The 19,270-nt window shown below is 39.1% G+C and overlaps 1 protein-coding gene across 1 annotated transcript in view; it reads right to left on the bottom strand.

Annotated features, from left to right (window-relative positions):
* Positions 1-882: 882 nt before the first annotated feature.
* The window catches only part of LOC140170214 (kin of IRRE-like protein 3), a 41,672-nt gene continuing 23,284 nt past the window's right edge, over positions 883-19,270 (bottom strand). Inside the window, exons 4-13 of the mRNA XM_072193549.1 lie at positions 15,154-15,336; positions 13,229-13,369; positions 8,879-9,013; positions 8,256-8,372; positions 7,294-7,548; positions 6,148-6,282; positions 5,561-5,722; positions 4,480-4,584; positions 3,200-3,516; positions 883-2,061 (exon numbers count right to left, since the gene is read on the bottom strand). Of these exons, the coding sequence (XP_072049650.1) occupies positions 1,597-2,061; positions 3,200-3,516; positions 4,480-4,584; positions 5,561-5,722; positions 6,148-6,282; positions 7,294-7,548; positions 8,256-8,372; positions 8,879-9,013; positions 13,229-13,369; positions 15,154-15,336 (2,015 nt within the window). The 3' untranslated portion in view covers positions 883-1,596. The remainder of the gene's footprint in view (positions 2,062-3,199; positions 3,517-4,479; positions 4,585-5,560; positions 5,723-6,147; positions 6,283-7,293; positions 7,549-8,255; positions 8,373-8,878; positions 9,014-13,228; positions 13,370-15,153; positions 15,337-19,270) is intronic.

Genomic DNA, 19,270 nt, shown 5'->3' with positions numbered 1-19,270 from the left:
ACAAAATCAATAAAATAAGTACTATCACCTTGGCCCTGGCAACACTAACTAGCATTGTAAACAAGTTAGCACATGGTTTGAACATGATATATAGATAGTGTGGAACTTTTGGCAGAAATTTGTCAATTTCTGCAAGTTTTGTGAAAATCAATTGATACTTCCCATGCAGTAAGGATTATCAGTAGTAATACAGGAGCACTGCACCTGGAATATTATGGGATTGTGAATTGATACTGTGAAATAGCAGAAAATGTGAGTACTTGAAACTAAATGTGTGGATATCTCAGAACTCCATTTTGGACCATTTGGCCTGATATGCTGAGATAAAATAAATTATTTTTAATGTTTCCGTATCTGATTCATAAAATTTTGATATGCATGTGTTAGCTGATACTTCAAAGAAATAATGTAGGGAATAATTGTGTCAATATATTGGCACACTAAATTAATATTGTTGTTGCAAAAAAGACGACATTTACCCCATCATTTTCATTGACATTCTGTGAACATGTAAGCTTACTGTTTTAAATCAGGAGGACCTATCGAAAGAATAAATAGGTACATTATTTCATTGGTTTGTTTGTAACACATATGCTTGAAATCGCAATGAAATCGGACCCTCTCCCCATATTTTCCTGGCCTCTTTCCAAAAAAACCTCATGCTCATGAAATTGAACACAAATTGAAACACTTACAAAGTACATTTGTGTATGAGCTATGACGTTAAAAGTATTACAATAATAATCATTAGAGTGTCAACTTTAAGATGAAGTATGATTTTTAGGCCTGCCATGTTTATTTTTTGAAAAACAAAATATTTTAGGTGGCTACGTGCAGCCAATTTGCCTACACAAAATTTCAAAATCCTGTATAACCTTAAGCTTGAGCTAGAAATTGAGGCTTGCCTGTCATTTGAATAAAATTGCCTGTCCACTCCTAATTTGACCTTTAAAACATTTACCATACTTCTTCAGTCCATTGGTGGTTCAAAGAGTCTTGTTGCTATTGCCTTATTTTGCAAATCTGGTTTACTAAAAAGGTCAATAGCCTTTCTCAACCCCTACAATTATAATGTAGCATCTGTCAAAGGCATTAATTTTGCCCGTCCCAAGAGCAAACTCCCCGTCTAACAGGTGACTAGCTAAGACACTGCTTCAGCATTACACGGTTGCCTATATGGGGATTAGCACAAGTGCCATTTGGCATGAACGTGTTAACACGCTGAACGCAAACAGCAACACCTTTGAATTGAAGCTTGCCAGGCGCACAGCAAAATTATTTGACAGTACACTGCCGTAAAACCCAGTCTACAAGCATACATAGTGTTTTTTATGAAAGCTAAATTAATTCGAAGCCAGCGTAAATATACCAATACAATAGATTGGTCTTAAAATAATACTTGTTTGTATATGCTTGGATCCGTAATTTATTTGCTCATAATCCATAATGGCGCCTGGATTAATGTAGCTTTCATCAGAAGCACTCTACATGCTTGTAGACGGGGTTTTACGGTATTTGCCCTTCGTGAGCGACACACAAACATGGCAGAGTCAGTACTCTTTGGTTCTACATCTTTGATTGCAACCCGCTAATTCATCAAACATTAGTTGCCAATTTTAGTTTGGAATCGTTTGAAGAAACATCAGAACCTTTATTTGATAATCTATCATAACCACGATCATCGTAATCGGAACGTTTTCCATAACGGTCTCTGTCATTGTAAGAACGATCATCTTGATCGAAATATGGATCGTTTGAGTATATGTGATCGTCTCGCGAGTATCGACTGTCTCGCGAGTAACTATGGTTTGAATATCTGCGAGTCATTTCGGGCCATTCCTTCATGTATTCGTCATCTTCTGGATAGCGATCTTTGAATTCATCATTTGACTGTGGCCGCTGGTACTTGCTGCTTCGACGATCTTTGTATTCGTCGTATGATGGTGGTTGCTGGTATTTGCTGCTTCGACGTGAGAGTGAAATACTGCCATAACTCTTGCTATCATCCACAACACTGCGTGGCTTGTCATCATCAAAATTATCTTTCCATTCTGGCAAATTCTGAGAAAGAAAGAAATATATAGGATGAGTAAAGACCCAATTTTAGGTAAGCTGAATAAATTTTTATTTTAGTGTAAACAATGGTAGAAGGAAAAGTGTAAACAATGGTAGAAGGAAAAGTGTAACTAAACAATGATCATGAACATCTTTTGAGGCAAAATTTATGATAAATGATGTTCACCAAATAGTGTCGCCAATAAATGGACCAGATTGACAACTTACGCACCATCAGAAATTTTCTATAAAAATGATACAGCAATAACTGAGCTTGGCGCTAGTCGTTTCTGATGAGACTGCGCAGTGACACAAAATCGTCGTCAAAGCGGCAAGTATGAGTATGAAATTAACATTAATATGAGACAGACTGGAAAATATTACATTATATTGAAGTATTTGGGCTTTATTATTTATTCTATTACTCTTACGACCCATTATTCAAAATCGCGCACTGTGATTTGTTAAAACGCGTCACATGAGAGCCCATTATTCTGCAATAATGGGTCGGCGCCAGTAACACATTCTACGCACAGCATTACGCTTGGTTGCTTGCGTGCATTATTTCCGCGATCTGGCGCTGTCACTGAAGCGCACGCACTCCACCTTGAAGTAAACAACTTTAAATATTTGTGCAAAAAATGATATTTTCTCTTTAAATCACACTATTTTCTGGTAATAGAATAGAAATAAAGGGTGCAGCATTATCCTTCACACACAAATAATGTGTCCTCGACAGTAATAACGTTTAAATAATGGGTTCGGCTGCGCCTCTGCGCCTCACCCATTATTTATGTTTTTACTGCCTCGGACACATTATTTGCGTGTAAAGGATAATGCATTACCCTTTATTTCTTAATTGTACTACACCATACAAAAACACCCTATAAATGATGGTTTTTGGAGTGTCATGCTGCTCTGAGCAGACATTTCTTAGGTCAGTATGCAATCAGGCTATAGGAAAAATAAAATATCTAATCATTCTAGACGCTTGGTGAATGCCAATTACAACAACTCAGAACTCCCAAGCAGTATTCACCAAGTGCTACTCCACACAACAGCAGCAGTAAGAAACTCTGAAACCAGCTTATAACAAGTGTTATTAGCCCCGTTCCCTCAAAACTGATGGCAATATTACACTTACCCCATGTGGTAGATCATCAGGCTCTATATAATCATTACTAGAGTGTGCATATGATCGCCTTGGATACTGATCTCTAAAGGAATCTCTCCAATCTGGATTGTATGATCCAGGATGGTAGATGGGATCCTCCCACGTATCATGCGTATGACGGGATCCACGTCGAGCTGGTACATAGTCGTGTGGATCAGCGTAACGTGGTTTGGAGTTTGTGCTACTTGATGTACTACTACCAGATCGTTTTGGTTTGTCGATGCTGTCTTCGGAGTCTGATCTGCGGACAATTTCAATTTCAACTTTTCCTTTCCCTTGTTGACGACCTGCATGTATTACAAAATAGAATTAGGCTTCAAGCTAAACAATATTAAGGAACATGCAAGATATTTTTTTTTCTGATTCTAAGTCTCAAAATCTTAGTTTGTTTTTTTGTACACTATCTTTTAATACCGTATACCATATTTCCTTGAATAAACGCCCCCGGGAGTTGCATTTTCCAAATGGGGGCATATATTAGAGGTTATTTTCATGCATGGCTTTTTCTACTGAAATCACATGCAACAACATGCTTTTAGCACAAACTGCTTTTTGTTGTCTTCGTATCTTGCACTGTAAAAATTCCTCGATAACACTTTTAAAAAACTTCAATGCATTTATTTCCCACAAAACACATTTACATGGGTATTTAACATGCTAATATCAGCAATAAATAATGTAGTGTTAATTTTAAGCAGCCCTTCCTATACTTTTTTATGTGTAAATTACAGAAATAAACGTGTTAAGGGGGTACTACACCCCTGCCCAATTTTGTGCCTATTTTTGCATTTTCTCAAAAATTATAGAGCATTGGTGACAAGTAAGATATGTATATTATAGGGGCAAGGACTACAACTGCTACACTTGAAATTTTATTTCAGCACAGACAACAGTTGTGGAGTTACAGTCAAAAATGAGGGAAAACCAATATTTGATCAATAAATCAATAACTACTTGTCTTGAGTTGCTGAATTTTCAGTGCAGTAGTTGTTAGTCCTTGCTCCTGTAATATACATATCTTACTTGTCAACAATGCGCTATAATTTTTGAGAAAAACGCAAAAATAAGCAAAAAATTGGCCAGGGGTGTAGTACCCCCTTAAAAAAAGTGTTTAGGGATGAAATCAAAACTCGACTGGTGGTTGACCACTGGTTCCGCCCAGTTTCCATTGTTTAGAACAATAGAAAGTGACCGGAAGTGACGGTCAACCGCTGGTCGAGATTTGATTTCATCCCTTAGCTCATACTCACGTTGGTATCTTCGTTTGCAGTAAACCATTAGAATTATTGTGACGAGGAAGATGAACAGGGCCGTGGCAACAACACCAATGATGATGTAGATGATCAGATCCATTGCTAAGAGAAATGGTAAAAGAAATCAGAATAAGTTTTACTTTAAATTCAACCAACTCAGTGCATGCCCTGTGATATTAGAAGTTAATTGTGTATCTCCGACATCCCTTTTGGACACTGAGTGAAAAGCTAGCAAAATAGGTTGCAAAGTTACTAACTTTCCATGGTTCTATAGTATTTACCATAATTACTTAGGCCTATACCGTAAACGTTCGCCTTTTAAATGGAGCTATGGGCTCCCTTGACATAACTGGAATTTTAGACACAAACTAAAAGTGCCCTCCCATAAAAATCCCATCAGCAAATAAGGGCAAGTACCCTTGCTTCTTGATGGGATTTTTAGAGGCGGGAGCTCTCTTTTTGTACATGAAATTTACCAAGTCAAAGGAGCTCAGGTGCGCCATTAGGCGAACGTTTACGGTATGTTGTATTATGTGAATTCTGTGTTCGGTGTTCAGAACTACTAAAAAGGCTAGAGCAAAGTCATATCTACACAACCCTCTAGTCATTTCCAAACAGGTTCTTCAAGAACTCTCCGTCTTTCAAGTTCCAAAAATTGATACCAAAGGGTAAGCAAACAAACATGCGTTTACAGGTTGGAGTGCCCACCTCTCTTTCGTAGCATTCAGTGGGCCAGACTTCTCCATGAAATGTTGCTGCGGGAGGATCGCTATATCTCCTCCACAGCAAATCTGTTACCTTCCCGGCACTGAATAAAGCTGGTACCCATTTATTGTATACCTTGGTGGGGAGAGGAAATAGGAGTGTATGAGTGAAGAGCCTTGCCTAAAAGTGCTCAACACATTGGTTCAAGGTGGATTCAAACCCATGACTATGAGCTATTTCATGATTGTGAGTCTCAGATCGATGTGCCACCCTACCCTGATGTACCAAGCACTTGTATCAAAATGCAAATTGAATGTCCCTCATCCTCCCACAAACAAACCCACCGTCCCCTTAACTCTGCAATACAACTCACGTCCTTGCTGCAAAGAAATGATGAAAGTCTTGCTGCCGACACTGTTCACCATGGTACAGTTATAGTCCATGAAATCATCACTTTTAACTTTGGTTATCGTCAATGTACTTAGTATGCCGCCTCTTGTCTCCTCCCTGATAACAGAATAGCGACCCTTGGTTCCTGTGAAAACAAAGAGGGAAACATTTTACTTGTGTAATCAGGGTTTTCATTTTGTAGAGAACACAAACACAAATTTTATTCTACAATTTTTTCATTAATAACTATTATCTCACCCTCATATACCCTCATTAGCAATTCATCTATTTGCGACATTCAAATGATTCAACGCTTACATGAAGGCAAATGTAGACCCCCCTGAGAAGTCATACTCCCTGTGGGATGCTATGCTGGCTACCCTGATATTTAAGATTTGTCTGCCTTTTGTGTACTTTTTAGCCCATTTGGTCAAATTCTGTCCCCTTGCAAGTTTCCTTCTCCCTCTGCCCCCCCCCCCCAAAGTCCTGGCTAGTCTAAGCAGATACTGCATCTTTTCTTGGAAGGGTAAATATGCCACAAAATCTTTCAAAGGTATTAGCCTCTCTCACCTGCTTGTAACTGACCACCTTCCCAAGACCATATTATTGTATGGGGGTCTGGTTTGGTGCCTGTGAAACAGGTTAACTTGGCTTTGCCTTTGAGCTTTGCCTTCTGAACTGGAGCACTGGTTATCTCTGGTAGACCTGCCAAATAAAATAACGTCAGATGTTATGAACAAAGCAAAATTCTGATGATTTATAAGTCTTTTAAGTCTTAAAAGTCCTTTCATTAGGGGGAGAGGTTAAAATTTATGATTACGATTGTAAAAAAATAGTTTAAATATCGGTTGGGGTTGGAATTGTCAATATTGCACACTTATGTTACAGGGAGGGAGGGTGGGGTCAACCTCCTATTAACGAAAGCACTTTTGTTTATAGGACATCATCAGAATGTTGGGTTATTCCCTTATGAGAGTTATTCCCTTATGAGAGAAATGAATCTATAGAGATAAACTCTGGATATTGTGTCTGATGTCTTGACAATGATTAGCAACCAATCATGACATGCTTCTTCCCAGATGTTGGCAATTTTCCTAAATTTTCAAATCGATTGAAGTCCCTCCACCTCGCACCCCTATGACGCTCTGCCATTGATAGGGGTTCTGTCTGCGCCCAGCCTGTGAATGCAGAACAGAGCAAAAGACAGCCAACCACATCCCTTGAGTGCCTGCTCTCTCATCCACCAAATGGAGCTTATGGCAGACATTGATGCAGAGACTAAACACCAAACAGTGGCTGCTCAACACTTAAATATGAGATCTGACTACCCCACAGAATTAAAACCAGAGAACCAGGACTCGACTGCCATCTTGATACAGGCATGGAGCAAAAATTGGGGGTATTCGGTTTCCCTCGGAATGCGCTCGAGACATTCGTTGTCATGCAAGCGCGACATGGATGGGCGCATTTGAGAAACGCACTTGATGCGACCAGCACGCGAGTACGACAACGCTTCAAATGAGACGCAGAATTGTTTTCGTTCGTCTCGGCGCACTGTCAGCAAGGACCGAATACCCCAATTTTCTCCCCATAGCTGACGGCGCGATTATGCGTGGCGGTATAGGGAGTCCGGTTCTCCTTCTCTAATTCTGTGGACTACCCGGAACTTTCAATGTTTCATTCAGAAAAGAAACAGCATACGTTGTACAGACTTACCATTAATGGCCAATCTTCCATAGCTGACTACAGGATCAAAACCCACCACAGTTGCCGTACACACATACACTCCAATAGCGCTTTCAGTAACGCTATCAAACTGAAGCGTGGGCATGTTACTGAGAGTGGCTTGAGAACCAAGACGTGTCCATTTGATTGTGGGGGAAGGGTTACCAACAGCTGAACACTGCATACTACCAGGTGCTCCAAGATCTACTGATACTCCCTCTGGAGATTCTATGATTTTGGGTCCATCTGAGGGATTAAATGAAACATTACAGAATTATTATACAAGTGCACCAGATATTAATTATTATGTGTCATTTTTTGACACAGAGCCTGCCTATATCTTCTTTTGATGTTCATTGATTTATGCAGAGTGCGAACTTCAACACACAAAATTTGGAATGCTAGTACCTTCCCCACTGGCCTATATCATACAACCCCTATAGAAGGCATGACCTTAATACCCAAAACACAGGGTGTATAGATTTCAACTTGGAGTCATCCCTTGAATTTCACCTCCATGTGTGTGGGAGTCTGGGAGATTAAGGTTACATCTTCCAATTAGCGGTTGAACAGCCTTTTCAACTGGGATAGCCCATTCAAATGCACCTCGCCTGGTAAGATAACATGGGTCAAAACATATCTTTACAAACCATGTTTATGGCTGTGTAAAATGGTCTATAGTAAGAATTCCAATTGAATGAACGCAGCTTTTAACAGCTGCACTCGATCCAACCGCGATCGTATATTGCGTATTTCAAACTACAACGCGAACACACGACCTCGGACACAATGTTATCCAATCACGAGTGCGTTGGCATGGTTGGATTCACTTCCGCGTTACTCACGCACAGTCGCACACACTGGCGTACATCGCGCAGTGTACGCAAAAATTCGTCACGCTATTGAAAGCTGCGTGCATTCAATTGGAATTCCCACTATAGTTTGATGCTTACATAGGACACTGAGCGTAAAGCTGCCCTCTGTGATCCCAATAGTATTAGTGGCAGCACATCCTATCATGGCATTATGATCATCTCTGCTAAGAGCCAACTCCAACATACCACTCTCTCCTGTGAAATATAATGGAAGACAGTGTAAAGCATACCTCAACAACCCAAAAATATTCTTAAATGTGTACATGTGTTGCATGGAACCGTACCTAATTATGACAAGTATTGCATTGTTGCACAATAGGTAGGGCTTCTATAGAATTGAGATCTGAGGTTGGTATTCTTGTCTCAGATTGAGATTAGATTAATATTATTCACAATCCTAATGTCTTAATGTGTAAAAACATTTATGATTTCGATCATACCTTTTTTTTTCTCAAATTGCTTGGTTTAAATACCCTATTCATGTTACCAATGTCTTGAAAATGACTCTTTTCACTTTGCTCACATACCCACTATTCAATGAACAGTGGGATACATGCAGGTACAGGAATTAAATAAAAATCTTCTTTGTTTTTAATATCCAGTTCGTTTTGCTTGAAATGAAAAGTAGACACTATATCTAAGAAAGCTACAATTTGTGGGAAAAAATCTACTTTTTTGTGGAAATGATACATCATATTTACCTGGAATAGGCTCGCCATTCCTGGACCATGCGTATGTGACACTCTCTGGATTGGCGTCCACAGTACAGTTGAATAGCGCCATCATCTCTTCACGAAGTTCACTCTGGTTGTTTTCAACAGTCACTACGGGGGCATCTATTGGAAGAAAATATGTTTAGGGAACAAACCAAAAGTTAGATGACATCCTATAAACAAAAGTGCTTTAATTATAGGAGGCTGACAACCACCCTCCCTGAAACAGAATATTATAGATATTAAATCCTTTTTCTGGCACGTTTGTGCATATAAGATGTCATGATTGAATGTATCACAGTACAGGTCTGTATATGCAGGATTTATTACTTCTGAAAAGTAAACCTTTTTTGAATGAAAAGTGTACAGGCGCATATTTTAAGTGGTCTAAATTCCCAGAAAAAGTGCTCTTTTTTGTAGATTTTTTGAATGCCTTATTACCAAACAAGAGCACCAATGGCGCTGTGGCTCTGTGCTTTTTTGAATGTGAAAGTAATTGCAGTCGAATGTGCAACAGGTGAAATCATATACATTGTATGTGCCAGATCACACGCAATCATACATCTTGCTGGTTGGTAGCTATATCTTATTTGCAGAGCATAATACATCCATCAATAAGTTTCATATCCACATGAGGTTTTAGTAATTTGACCACAGATGACCCTGAGTGACCTTGGATGACCCCAAAATGACATAAAATTTGGCTTGAAATGTTGACTGTACCCACCAAGTTTCATGCCCATGCGAGTTTTTAGTAACTTAACCTCAGATGACCCCTGGGTGACCTCGGATGACCCCCAAATGACCTTCCAAAAATTTGACTCTAAATGTTGACTGTACCCACAAAGTTTCATGCCCATACAACAGTTTTTAGTAATTTGACCTCAGATGACCCCTTGGTGACCTCAGATGACCCCAAAATAACCGTCTGAAAATTTGACTCTAAATGTTAAGTGTACCCACCAAGTTTCATGCCCATACAAGTTTTTAGTAATTTGACCTCAGGTGACCCCTTGGTGACCTTGGATGACCGTCCGATAATTTGACTCTAAATGTTGACTGTACCCATCAAGTTTCATGCCCATACGACAGTTTTTAGTAATTTAACCTCAGATGACCCCTTGGTGACCTTGGATGACCCGAAATTACCTTCGAAACTTTGACTCATAATGTTAAGTGTATCCATCAAGTTTCATGCTCATACGACAGTTTTAGTAATTTGACCTCGGATGACCCCTAAGTGACCTCGGATGACCCCAAAATGACCGTCAAAAAATTTGACTCTAAATGTTAACTGTACCCACCAAGTTTCATGCCCATACGACAGTTTTAGTAATTTGACCTTAGATGACCCTGGATGACCTCGAGTGACCTTCACCCACTAACCAATACAAACTTGTTCTGTCTGGGGTCAAGATGCACCCGCCCACCAAGTTTGAAGAATGTGCGACCCCTAGTCTCCGAGAAAAAGGTTTTTGCATATTATGCATAAATTATGCAAATTAGGTAGGTAATTACCATATTTTGCGCTGAAAATCGAATCAGGTCGAGATCCTCTGGTCATGCTACCCCCACCACGTTTCATCATCATAGGGCTTAGCATTCTTACGGATCCCCAGAAACAGCTTCACAAGGCGGATTTCTTCAGATTTCCAACCATTTTGTAGAAGCGTTCCGCATAAATTATGCAACTTAACAACTAAATGCGCATACTTTTCGCCAAAAACTAATCAGGTGATCAGCAGGTGTGTATCATTCCTGTCACAAGGTTTCGTTACCATGCACCGCTATCAATTTGCGCTGATATTCGCATAAATTATGCAAATTAGCTATGTTAATTTACATATTTTCACCGAAAACATACAATTACGGAGCAAACTTGGATACCCTTCCTCCCACCAAGTAGCGTCCCCGCAGGTCTTACGGTGCCCCAGATACAGCTCCGGACAAACATTCGGACATCCCACCCCCACACACAGGCGGAAATAGTGATTACTAAGTCCCATCCTGAACAAAGTTCAGAAATGAAATTTTATCAATTTGCGCTGATTTTTGCATAAATTAGCTATGTTAATTTGCATTATTTTTCACCGAAAACATACAATTACGGAGCAAACTTAGATACCCTTCCTCCCACCAAGTAGCGTCCACGTACTGCGTGGGTCTTACAGTTTCCCAGATACAGCTCCAGGCGGACACACGGACATCCACACCCCGGACAGACAGAAATACTGAGGCCCGGGGGCCTCTTGGAAAATATTTATGCAGGGGGTGCTAAAAGTAGACTTCTGAATGTTGACCATCTCTATACCGGCATAGTGCAAAAAAACACCCGATCACTATACCTCGCTTGAGTCGCTTCTATCAGTTAACCAACCCATCTCTATACCATTTTTACTGTAATGGTCGACCCATCATTATATCATCAATATAACCAAAAACTTACAACAGCCCATCTCAATACAATCACAGAAATAAGGGGTCATTAATATACCCGAAACAACTTCAAAACCACCCCATCGGTATACCAAAAACGATGAAAATGCACCTCTAAACCTTTGAGCATCCCCGTATACCATTTCTTAGGGAGAGGCCCCCCCGGGACTGAGGCGAGACAAAAAATGAAATTTTATAACAAATTTTTGTGACTTGAGATCATTTGCATTTTTTTGTAAACACCAAAACTGTTCTGTCCTGACATGTCTGTTGTGTCATGTGTGTTGTAACTGTTCCATCTGAACAATCGTAAGTTCTGTTCGGATCTGGATCTGCCTGGTCTGGATGCTGTACTCCGATTAAGCAGGACTAGCCTACATCACATCAGTGTTTATTTCTGATAGATTTCACTTCATGATTTTTTCTTCAATTTCATCACTTACGAAAGTACAAAAGTAGACAATCTAGTAGTCAGTATAACCTCGGAGCAGTTCGTGTGAGACCTACATTACATGGAATAGTAGTACATGGCTTCCGAATTTGGAACTTCACATGTTCAACTTGTCATGCCGGTCGAGTCAGCGTTTACAACTAAAATCAAACCACTTCTATATTAAGTCCATCGCTGAATTTTACAAATAACTTAAATAAACATCTTTATATTTAATTAAAAAATATTATGGTATGCTCGTAAATGCTTGAATGACATTTACCAGAAGCTCATGAGCTCAGAATGGTAAACAAACTAGCGTATTTTCACCTCGATTATGCACCGTAGCTCTCTGTGGTTGAGTTTGCAAGGTCAGTGGGTCAGTGAACTTAGTCTCCTATGCAGCCAGTTTGGTTACGCTCCTCCACAAAAATGTTTGTGTGGAAGGGCGGAACCAAACTGGCTGCTGTGGAGACTACTGCAGAATCGATCAATCACACAAAACTGTTTGCTGATTGGTTCAGAAATGGTGATGTCATCAATCAAGAAAAACTAATCGATTTATTGGTTCAAAATAGCCTCATAGAAAAGTACGAAGTTTGTTGAGCATCGCAGCTTATCGGTAAAAACGTGACCTTTAACAAAAAAATCGGCACAGTGCTTTCGTACTGCACTTGCGCAAGCCAAATAGTCCCCAGAAAAGTCATTTGTTCAGATTTATTCGGGATTTATTCAAGATTCAGACATGTTCTTGACTATTTTTTGACATTCCTTACCTATCTCTTTATTTAAATTATAAAGAAATAGTGAAGAAAAGTTAAGAAGTAGTCAAATAATTTCTGATCTGAACTAAATCTTAAGAAATGTACCTCCATTGGTTTCCGTCTGTATTACGCATCTTAAATTATACAGACCAGAATAATCTCTAGCACACACAGGGAACCAAGATATAACTCGATTATCGTGACTATTTTGGTCAAAAAAAAAAAAAAATAATACTTTTATCGCCTGAATTTCAATAAAATCTGGAGTGCAATCGATTCGAAAATAACTTAGCCAAACTTAGAAAGCGAAACTTAAGTCTTCATATCAGTCATTAAATGATCCTTAGCATAAAACCAACAGCGTATTGTGGCCTGAAAATGAATGCTAGTTAGTTGCATGACAAAGGCACTGATAAGCTCCGCTCAGAGCCAAAAATGAACCTTTTTCTGAATCTTCTCCCACTTTTGACCCCCCCATGCCAATCCAGAAAAAAGGTCCACTTTTTTCTGCTGAAAATGTTGAAAATCTTCCCTTTTCTTTTGGAAGGAAAAAATTCACAAAAGGTCTGCTTTTTTCAGGAAAAACATTGAAATTATATTTATAGCCCTTTTTTTGTAGAAAAAAATCACAAAAGGTCTGCTTTTTAGCTCCCGACAGCCCTCCTGCACCAATAAAACCTGGCACTGGGCCTATTCTTGCCTACTCACATTGCACATCCAATGATATATTAGCCTTCCTAGGTGTCTCCGATTCTAACGCCATGTTGGTGGCTTGGCATTCATAGGTCCTTCCATTATCATCCTTTGTAGGGGTAAGCAACAGCGCACTTGTGGAATCGGATAATTTCTCTGTAGAGATAAAAACAGTAAATGGGCTATTCCAGTTGAAATCCATACACCCCCTATGGAAGGTACGATTTTAATCTTCCACACTGGGAGTGTGAATTTCAAATGGGATTAACTGAATGTGTGGCTCATGTGAATCTACATCCCCTGTGTGGGTTATTAGGACATGTTTTCCACAGGGTGTATGGATTTCAACTGGAATAGCCCAATGTGTACAAGAATGTTTAAAATTTACACATAATGCAAAGTGTTTTAATTTGTTTATTTCTTTGTAGGAACAAAAATCAAGATGCAAAGATTACTACTAACGATCTTCGATCACATGATTAATACCACCAACCAGTCAACCAGGGGCATAGCAAGATGGTGGACACTGGACAGGGTGGACAAAGTCCATGGGCCCGAGGGTTCAGGGCCCGAGCAAAAGTGAAAATAAAGTGGGTTATAAATAGGGCTGATAAAGGAGATGTTAAAAGGGCCCTGCCCTGGCTTTTGTCCATGGGCCTTGAGGCTCTTGCTACGCCCTGCAATCAACCCCATGATCCTATTTCAACTTATCCTATGTGATCTCCATGATGCAGCTTGATGCCAAAAAACATTCTACATCTTTCAGATTTAGTTAGTGAGCCCTCTATGACAGCTGATACATAGATTTACAGAACAACCTGCTCTCTATTCTACTTGATATTTCAACTTTGTAAGATTATAATATGGGGACTTTCAGTTGCAATAACATGCCCCCCCCCCTGCACACTCTGTGTATTCGTGGGTACTCATGCTTGTTGCTTAACACCCCCTTTAGCATCTTATTTCGCGAACTTTTCAGAGGAAAAATACCCCTTTTTGAGACTTCTTGGCCCTTCAACAATGTCCCTTTTTTGGTTAAAATGCAAACAGAAAATTAAACCTTATAATGCATGAGAATTAATAAGCATAACTTGACTTTCAATAATCTCAGAATGGAGTTGGCTCTTGTATATCTGTTTATCTTATATTAATTTAAGTGAGACATCTCCAAACTCAATTAAAATGCGTAATTATCAGGGTTAATTAAACATGATATAAGCAGACCTTGGTTGAGCAATCATGTTGATATGCACTGATTGGTGAGTCAGCACTCAGGTTTCATCTACTGTCATGGGAAAAGTAAGATCATGATGCTGGAAGATTTTATTGTTTTATAGTTTGGCCATTCTCCCGAAGGGGGGGGGGGCACTCATGTATAAAAGTTGTAAGCATCCGTGCAGATTCACAATTGAAGACCTGAGCGCAAGAAGACCGTAAGTCCACTTGGCCCCTCAAAATGTATACACGAGAAGAAGGGGTGTTTTTTAAGGACGATCCTCGCTTTAAGGGTAGTTTTTTAAATCACAACGGCCATTGGTGGTGACATTATTTATCAAGTTATTCGGCACAAAAGAGTGCTAACAATTTTACAAACAAAAAATTCTGAATGACACTCATATCGACACACGCAATGTCTATCCTTGTTTAGGGGCAAATGTCAAACCAATTCCTCACTTTTAGGGTGTTTTTATAAAGTCTATCCTTGTTTAGGGGCAACTTTCAAACCAATTCCTTGCTAGAATGTTTTTATTTGAGTAAAATCCTCGATTAGGGTTAGTTTGACAAATTTTCAACATCCTAGCTTAGGGTCATTTCTGAAAGTCAATTCACACGGATACAACTTTTATACATGAGTGCCCCCCCCTCCGCCATTCTGTACAGAACACACATGTATCTTGATGGGATCAATGATTTATATCCGCTTTTCCACAAACACTTACTTGACGCATCATTCGGTGTTGGTTTGGTAACATAGAGGGCGCCACTACTTGACACACCATCTCGGAACCAACTCATAGTGGCTGGTGGGTTAGCACTAGTAGCTTCGCAGGTTAGATTGGTTGGTTTGCCAGCGACAACGGTCTTACTTGGACTGCCTATGATGGATATCGGTCCTGGTGCTTCTGTAATCAACAAAAACAATGGAACATAATTAGGAACAACTCTATGAGTTGACCTCAATGTTTATCAACAAAGGCAAGGGACTGGTATATCGATATGCTTGGGTGAACCCCATGCAATCACTACATTGTTCAATAGCCTTATTGTGATGTGGTAAAAACGCAAGCCCTGAACAAAATATGATGCGCGCGCATACTACCAGGCAAAAAACTATGGAGATTGAGATGATGCATGCGCATACTGCCAGGCATTGAGATCAGAAGTCAACTCATCTATAATGTACTAAACTATCTTTTTGTTAATTTTTGGCATATTTGTCATAATAAATTATGGTTATACACACGCCATGACAATTACGAAACCCATTGAGTAAACATAAAACAATGACAAAATGTGTACACACAGGTAATTTTCATAGGCAATTATGACACAATCATGCTACAAACCGGCCCAATCATGGATGTTTTCATCATTCACGAATGACGACACCATTCTAATATGCCGGTGACATTGAGTGGACACACTGTACAATATCATACTACGATTATGACACGATCGTAATCGACGGGAAAAAACACACTAGTGTGGACCGGGTCTGAGGCTTTTCACTCATCCACATACACAAGAGGGTCTAAAGAGTAAGGCATTACAAAGATATTGATGTAACTACAGGCCTAGGCAAAAGTCTGTGGCTTATCATAGGCGAAAATTATTCAGTTTTTGTAATGTGCATGTCGAGAAAGTCGGAACTCATACTCGCGTAAAGTTACATAAGCGTGCGCCAGTCAGGCATTATGCAACACACAACTAGCGCAAGTGCTGCGACTAACTGCGTACACAGATTCTACATCAATACACGGATGTTATGAGTCTTATTTTTTTCACCTAATATACACCTTTATACACACGAAAACTGAAAATGTGGAAAGTAAAGTGTGTTGAAGTGTGTCTGCAATAAGTGACAATCCGAGATAGCCCCTTTAAGGTTTAGGGCTTATATTGTTAGCCAATTCAAATACAAACTGATTGAGTTCATCCACGGATCCCATTGTAAAAACAAAGGAATCTCTACAAGACTTTACAACAACAACATCACACTGAATGTGTACTATGTCTCCATTAAAAATGTGCAGGATCAGCGTTGATATGGGATAGTGTAAAGTACTTTAAGTATGTCCTTTAGACTGCCAAGATGGATTTGGTTAAAAAAGTGTACAGTTTGCCTCATGTTGACGTATACAGGGGCGTTCCCATCTAAATGGGTCGGTTTTTCACATCAAATCCCAAGACATAGGGGTAGGTTTTTTCACAGAATGGTTGATTTGAAACACATAGGGTTCGGATTCACAAACAAGCTTAATTGAATCTTGAAGGCGGCGATATTTGTTTATGTCCGTCTTCGCTGTAACTACAGATTTACCAATGGTGCAATCGTGTCCAATCCCTATTGCACAGATACTCGTGCAAATCAGTGCGTGCGTCCACAGTCATTGCCACAGCTATTGCCTCAAGCACGCGCAAAACACACACAATGTTTAACGTTTTTAGTTCAGAGTATTTTATCGCTTGCCATTGCGGAATCGCGTTTCAACCAATGACCAGCCTTGATTGTATCCATTTTTATGCAATGCGCATGCGTCACACCGCTCACTGGCGCTCAGCAGTAAGTCGCATGACAGTATGACACCAGTGAATGAGTGTCTGTTATGAACGAACTGAAGCCCAGAGCTATTACATGAGCTGGCTTCGCCGCTCCAAATCCTTAGACATGTGTCCATGTTTCAAAAACGCCACCTGAAAGAGCAAAATGTTGCTTTTTTTTGAGTAAAAGTAAAAATTACACCCAGTCAAAACACAATTCAAGCCCCACCCCCACCATGTATAAGAATATACCGCCAGAGTAAGCCCACACTCTAAATTACAAGGATTTAAAAATAAATCCTTAAGACTGTAGTTAGGGACCAATCAATTTTAGATTTAAAATAAATCTTATAGATTTGAATTTTAAATCTAAAAGATTTAATTTTAAATCTTAAAGATTTAATTTTAAATCTAACACTTGATTGGTCCCTAATCACAGTCCCTTGGGATTTATTTTAAATCCTTGAAATTTAGAGTGCACCCCAAAAAAAATGTGCAAAAGTGTACAAAAAGTCCCAAAATATACGAATTTGCGAGTGTAACAAGCAAAAAAATCTGATTTTTAAAGCTTTTTGGGTCAAAAAAAGGTCCAAATTTGGGGACGAAAGTCCACTTTTCACAAAATTGCCCCCTCCCCTTGGGAAAAAAGTCCACTTTTTCAAAATCAGCACCCCCTACAAAAAAACCCTTGGCTACGGGCCTGTATACTGCTCATTTTTAGGCCTAATAATAATAATAGGCCCAATGGAATTTTGTGGAAGTATGTATGCTTTATACCTTTAATGCCTTTAGCTCCACCTGTTATTTATTTTGGGCTGCAATTGATTTGGAAGAGGGGTTTGGTACAACACCTACAGACACCAAGGCCTACTTTTGAAAAAAAAATTGAAAGAGATATGCAGCGCCCTATATCTGAACGCCAAATCGCCAATTATCATAAATAATATTCACCCGAATATTTATGGGGAAAAAATGGGGGCATAACTAATAAAAGCTATAATCTGATACCAGAAAAATGTTATCTGTTGAAACTAGAAATCATAAAAATTGGAATTAGTAACTTTGGGAAAGATTTAACCATTTTAGCAGCAGATTTGCCAATTTTCACTCAAAGATTACAAAATTAAGAAAACAATGCTGACATTTGTATCCAGACTCAGACCCCAACTTTGGCTTGTAAGCAGCAGCAGAAGGAATGTTAAAATGTTCTTATAAATTCAGGAACAAACCTTGTAGCTTGAATAATTTGGGTTCAATTTGTATGGAACACTGGGTTAACAAAAAATGGGGTAAAAAGTACCATTATACTCAAACCACAATGATAAATATAGGTTGGGTAAATTTCTACCTATGTTGGGTGAAATGTTTTACCTAATGTTTTACCCTGTGTTCTAACAGTGTAATGTAGGCCTACATAAACAAAACATGTGTTGCATTCAGTGTTCAAGCTGCTATAATAATTATTAGTGTTGAGCCTTTTAGTCGGGATCATGAGCCTAATCTGCACGACAAGCATTCTACACAAGTTGAATGCAAAGTACACATAGTTCATTATAACCAGTAACAAATTGTACCGAAACCATTTTGACACTTTGTGTGCAGAAAATGGCTATATGCTACAAATTCTTTCATTTTACACACAAAACTTGATTTCTGACTTCTGATAGTTATACACATGATATGCTATACTGGCTTATAATTTAAACGGACTGACTTATTATAAACATGCACAAATATTTCTGAACATACAGAAAGTGATGAAAAAGTGTTTAAAACTGTAATCATGCATACTGTTCTGAATGCTGGCCATGCATATGCTTCAACATAAAAAGCCATCCCAAGTTGTGAGATATTTTCTGAAAATATCAAGAGCTATCACAAGAGCCACTGAGCCAATACTAGGCTTGTTTGTTTAATTTTTATGTATTTTCTAAAGGCCTGTTATCGATGCAGTTTTTTGAATTTGTTATAGGCCTATTGGAAGCAAATAATGCAACATATCGATACAGTATCGATATATTGACACATTTTCAAGATGCAATTTACACACACATGCGTTACCGTTTTATTTACGACTCCACCCTCTTTCAGGAAACCGCAATGATCCCAGACATCGCTTCTTTTGGCTTGTTTTGATTGAAATTCAGCAATTTTAATGTCTTTCAGGGGATCTTTAATCTGGAGGGGTTTGAGACAACATGATGGTTCAGCTTGGAATTGGGAGACGGTAATTTGGGATAATCTAAGCATGTGTGCCACATTGTTTGTGTATCGATTCGATATACTACCATTGAC

The sequence above is a fragment of the Amphiura filiformis genome, chromosome 14 (genome assembly GCF_039555335.1).
Source record: "Amphiura filiformis chromosome 14, Afil_fr2py, whole genome shotgun sequence".
Classification (NCBI taxonomy): domain Eukaryota; kingdom Metazoa; phylum Echinodermata; class Ophiuroidea; order Amphilepidida; family Amphiuridae; genus Amphiura; species Amphiura filiformis.
Note: the sequence above shows the minus strand (reverse complement) of the source record. Positions and strands in the feature narration are given on the sequence as shown.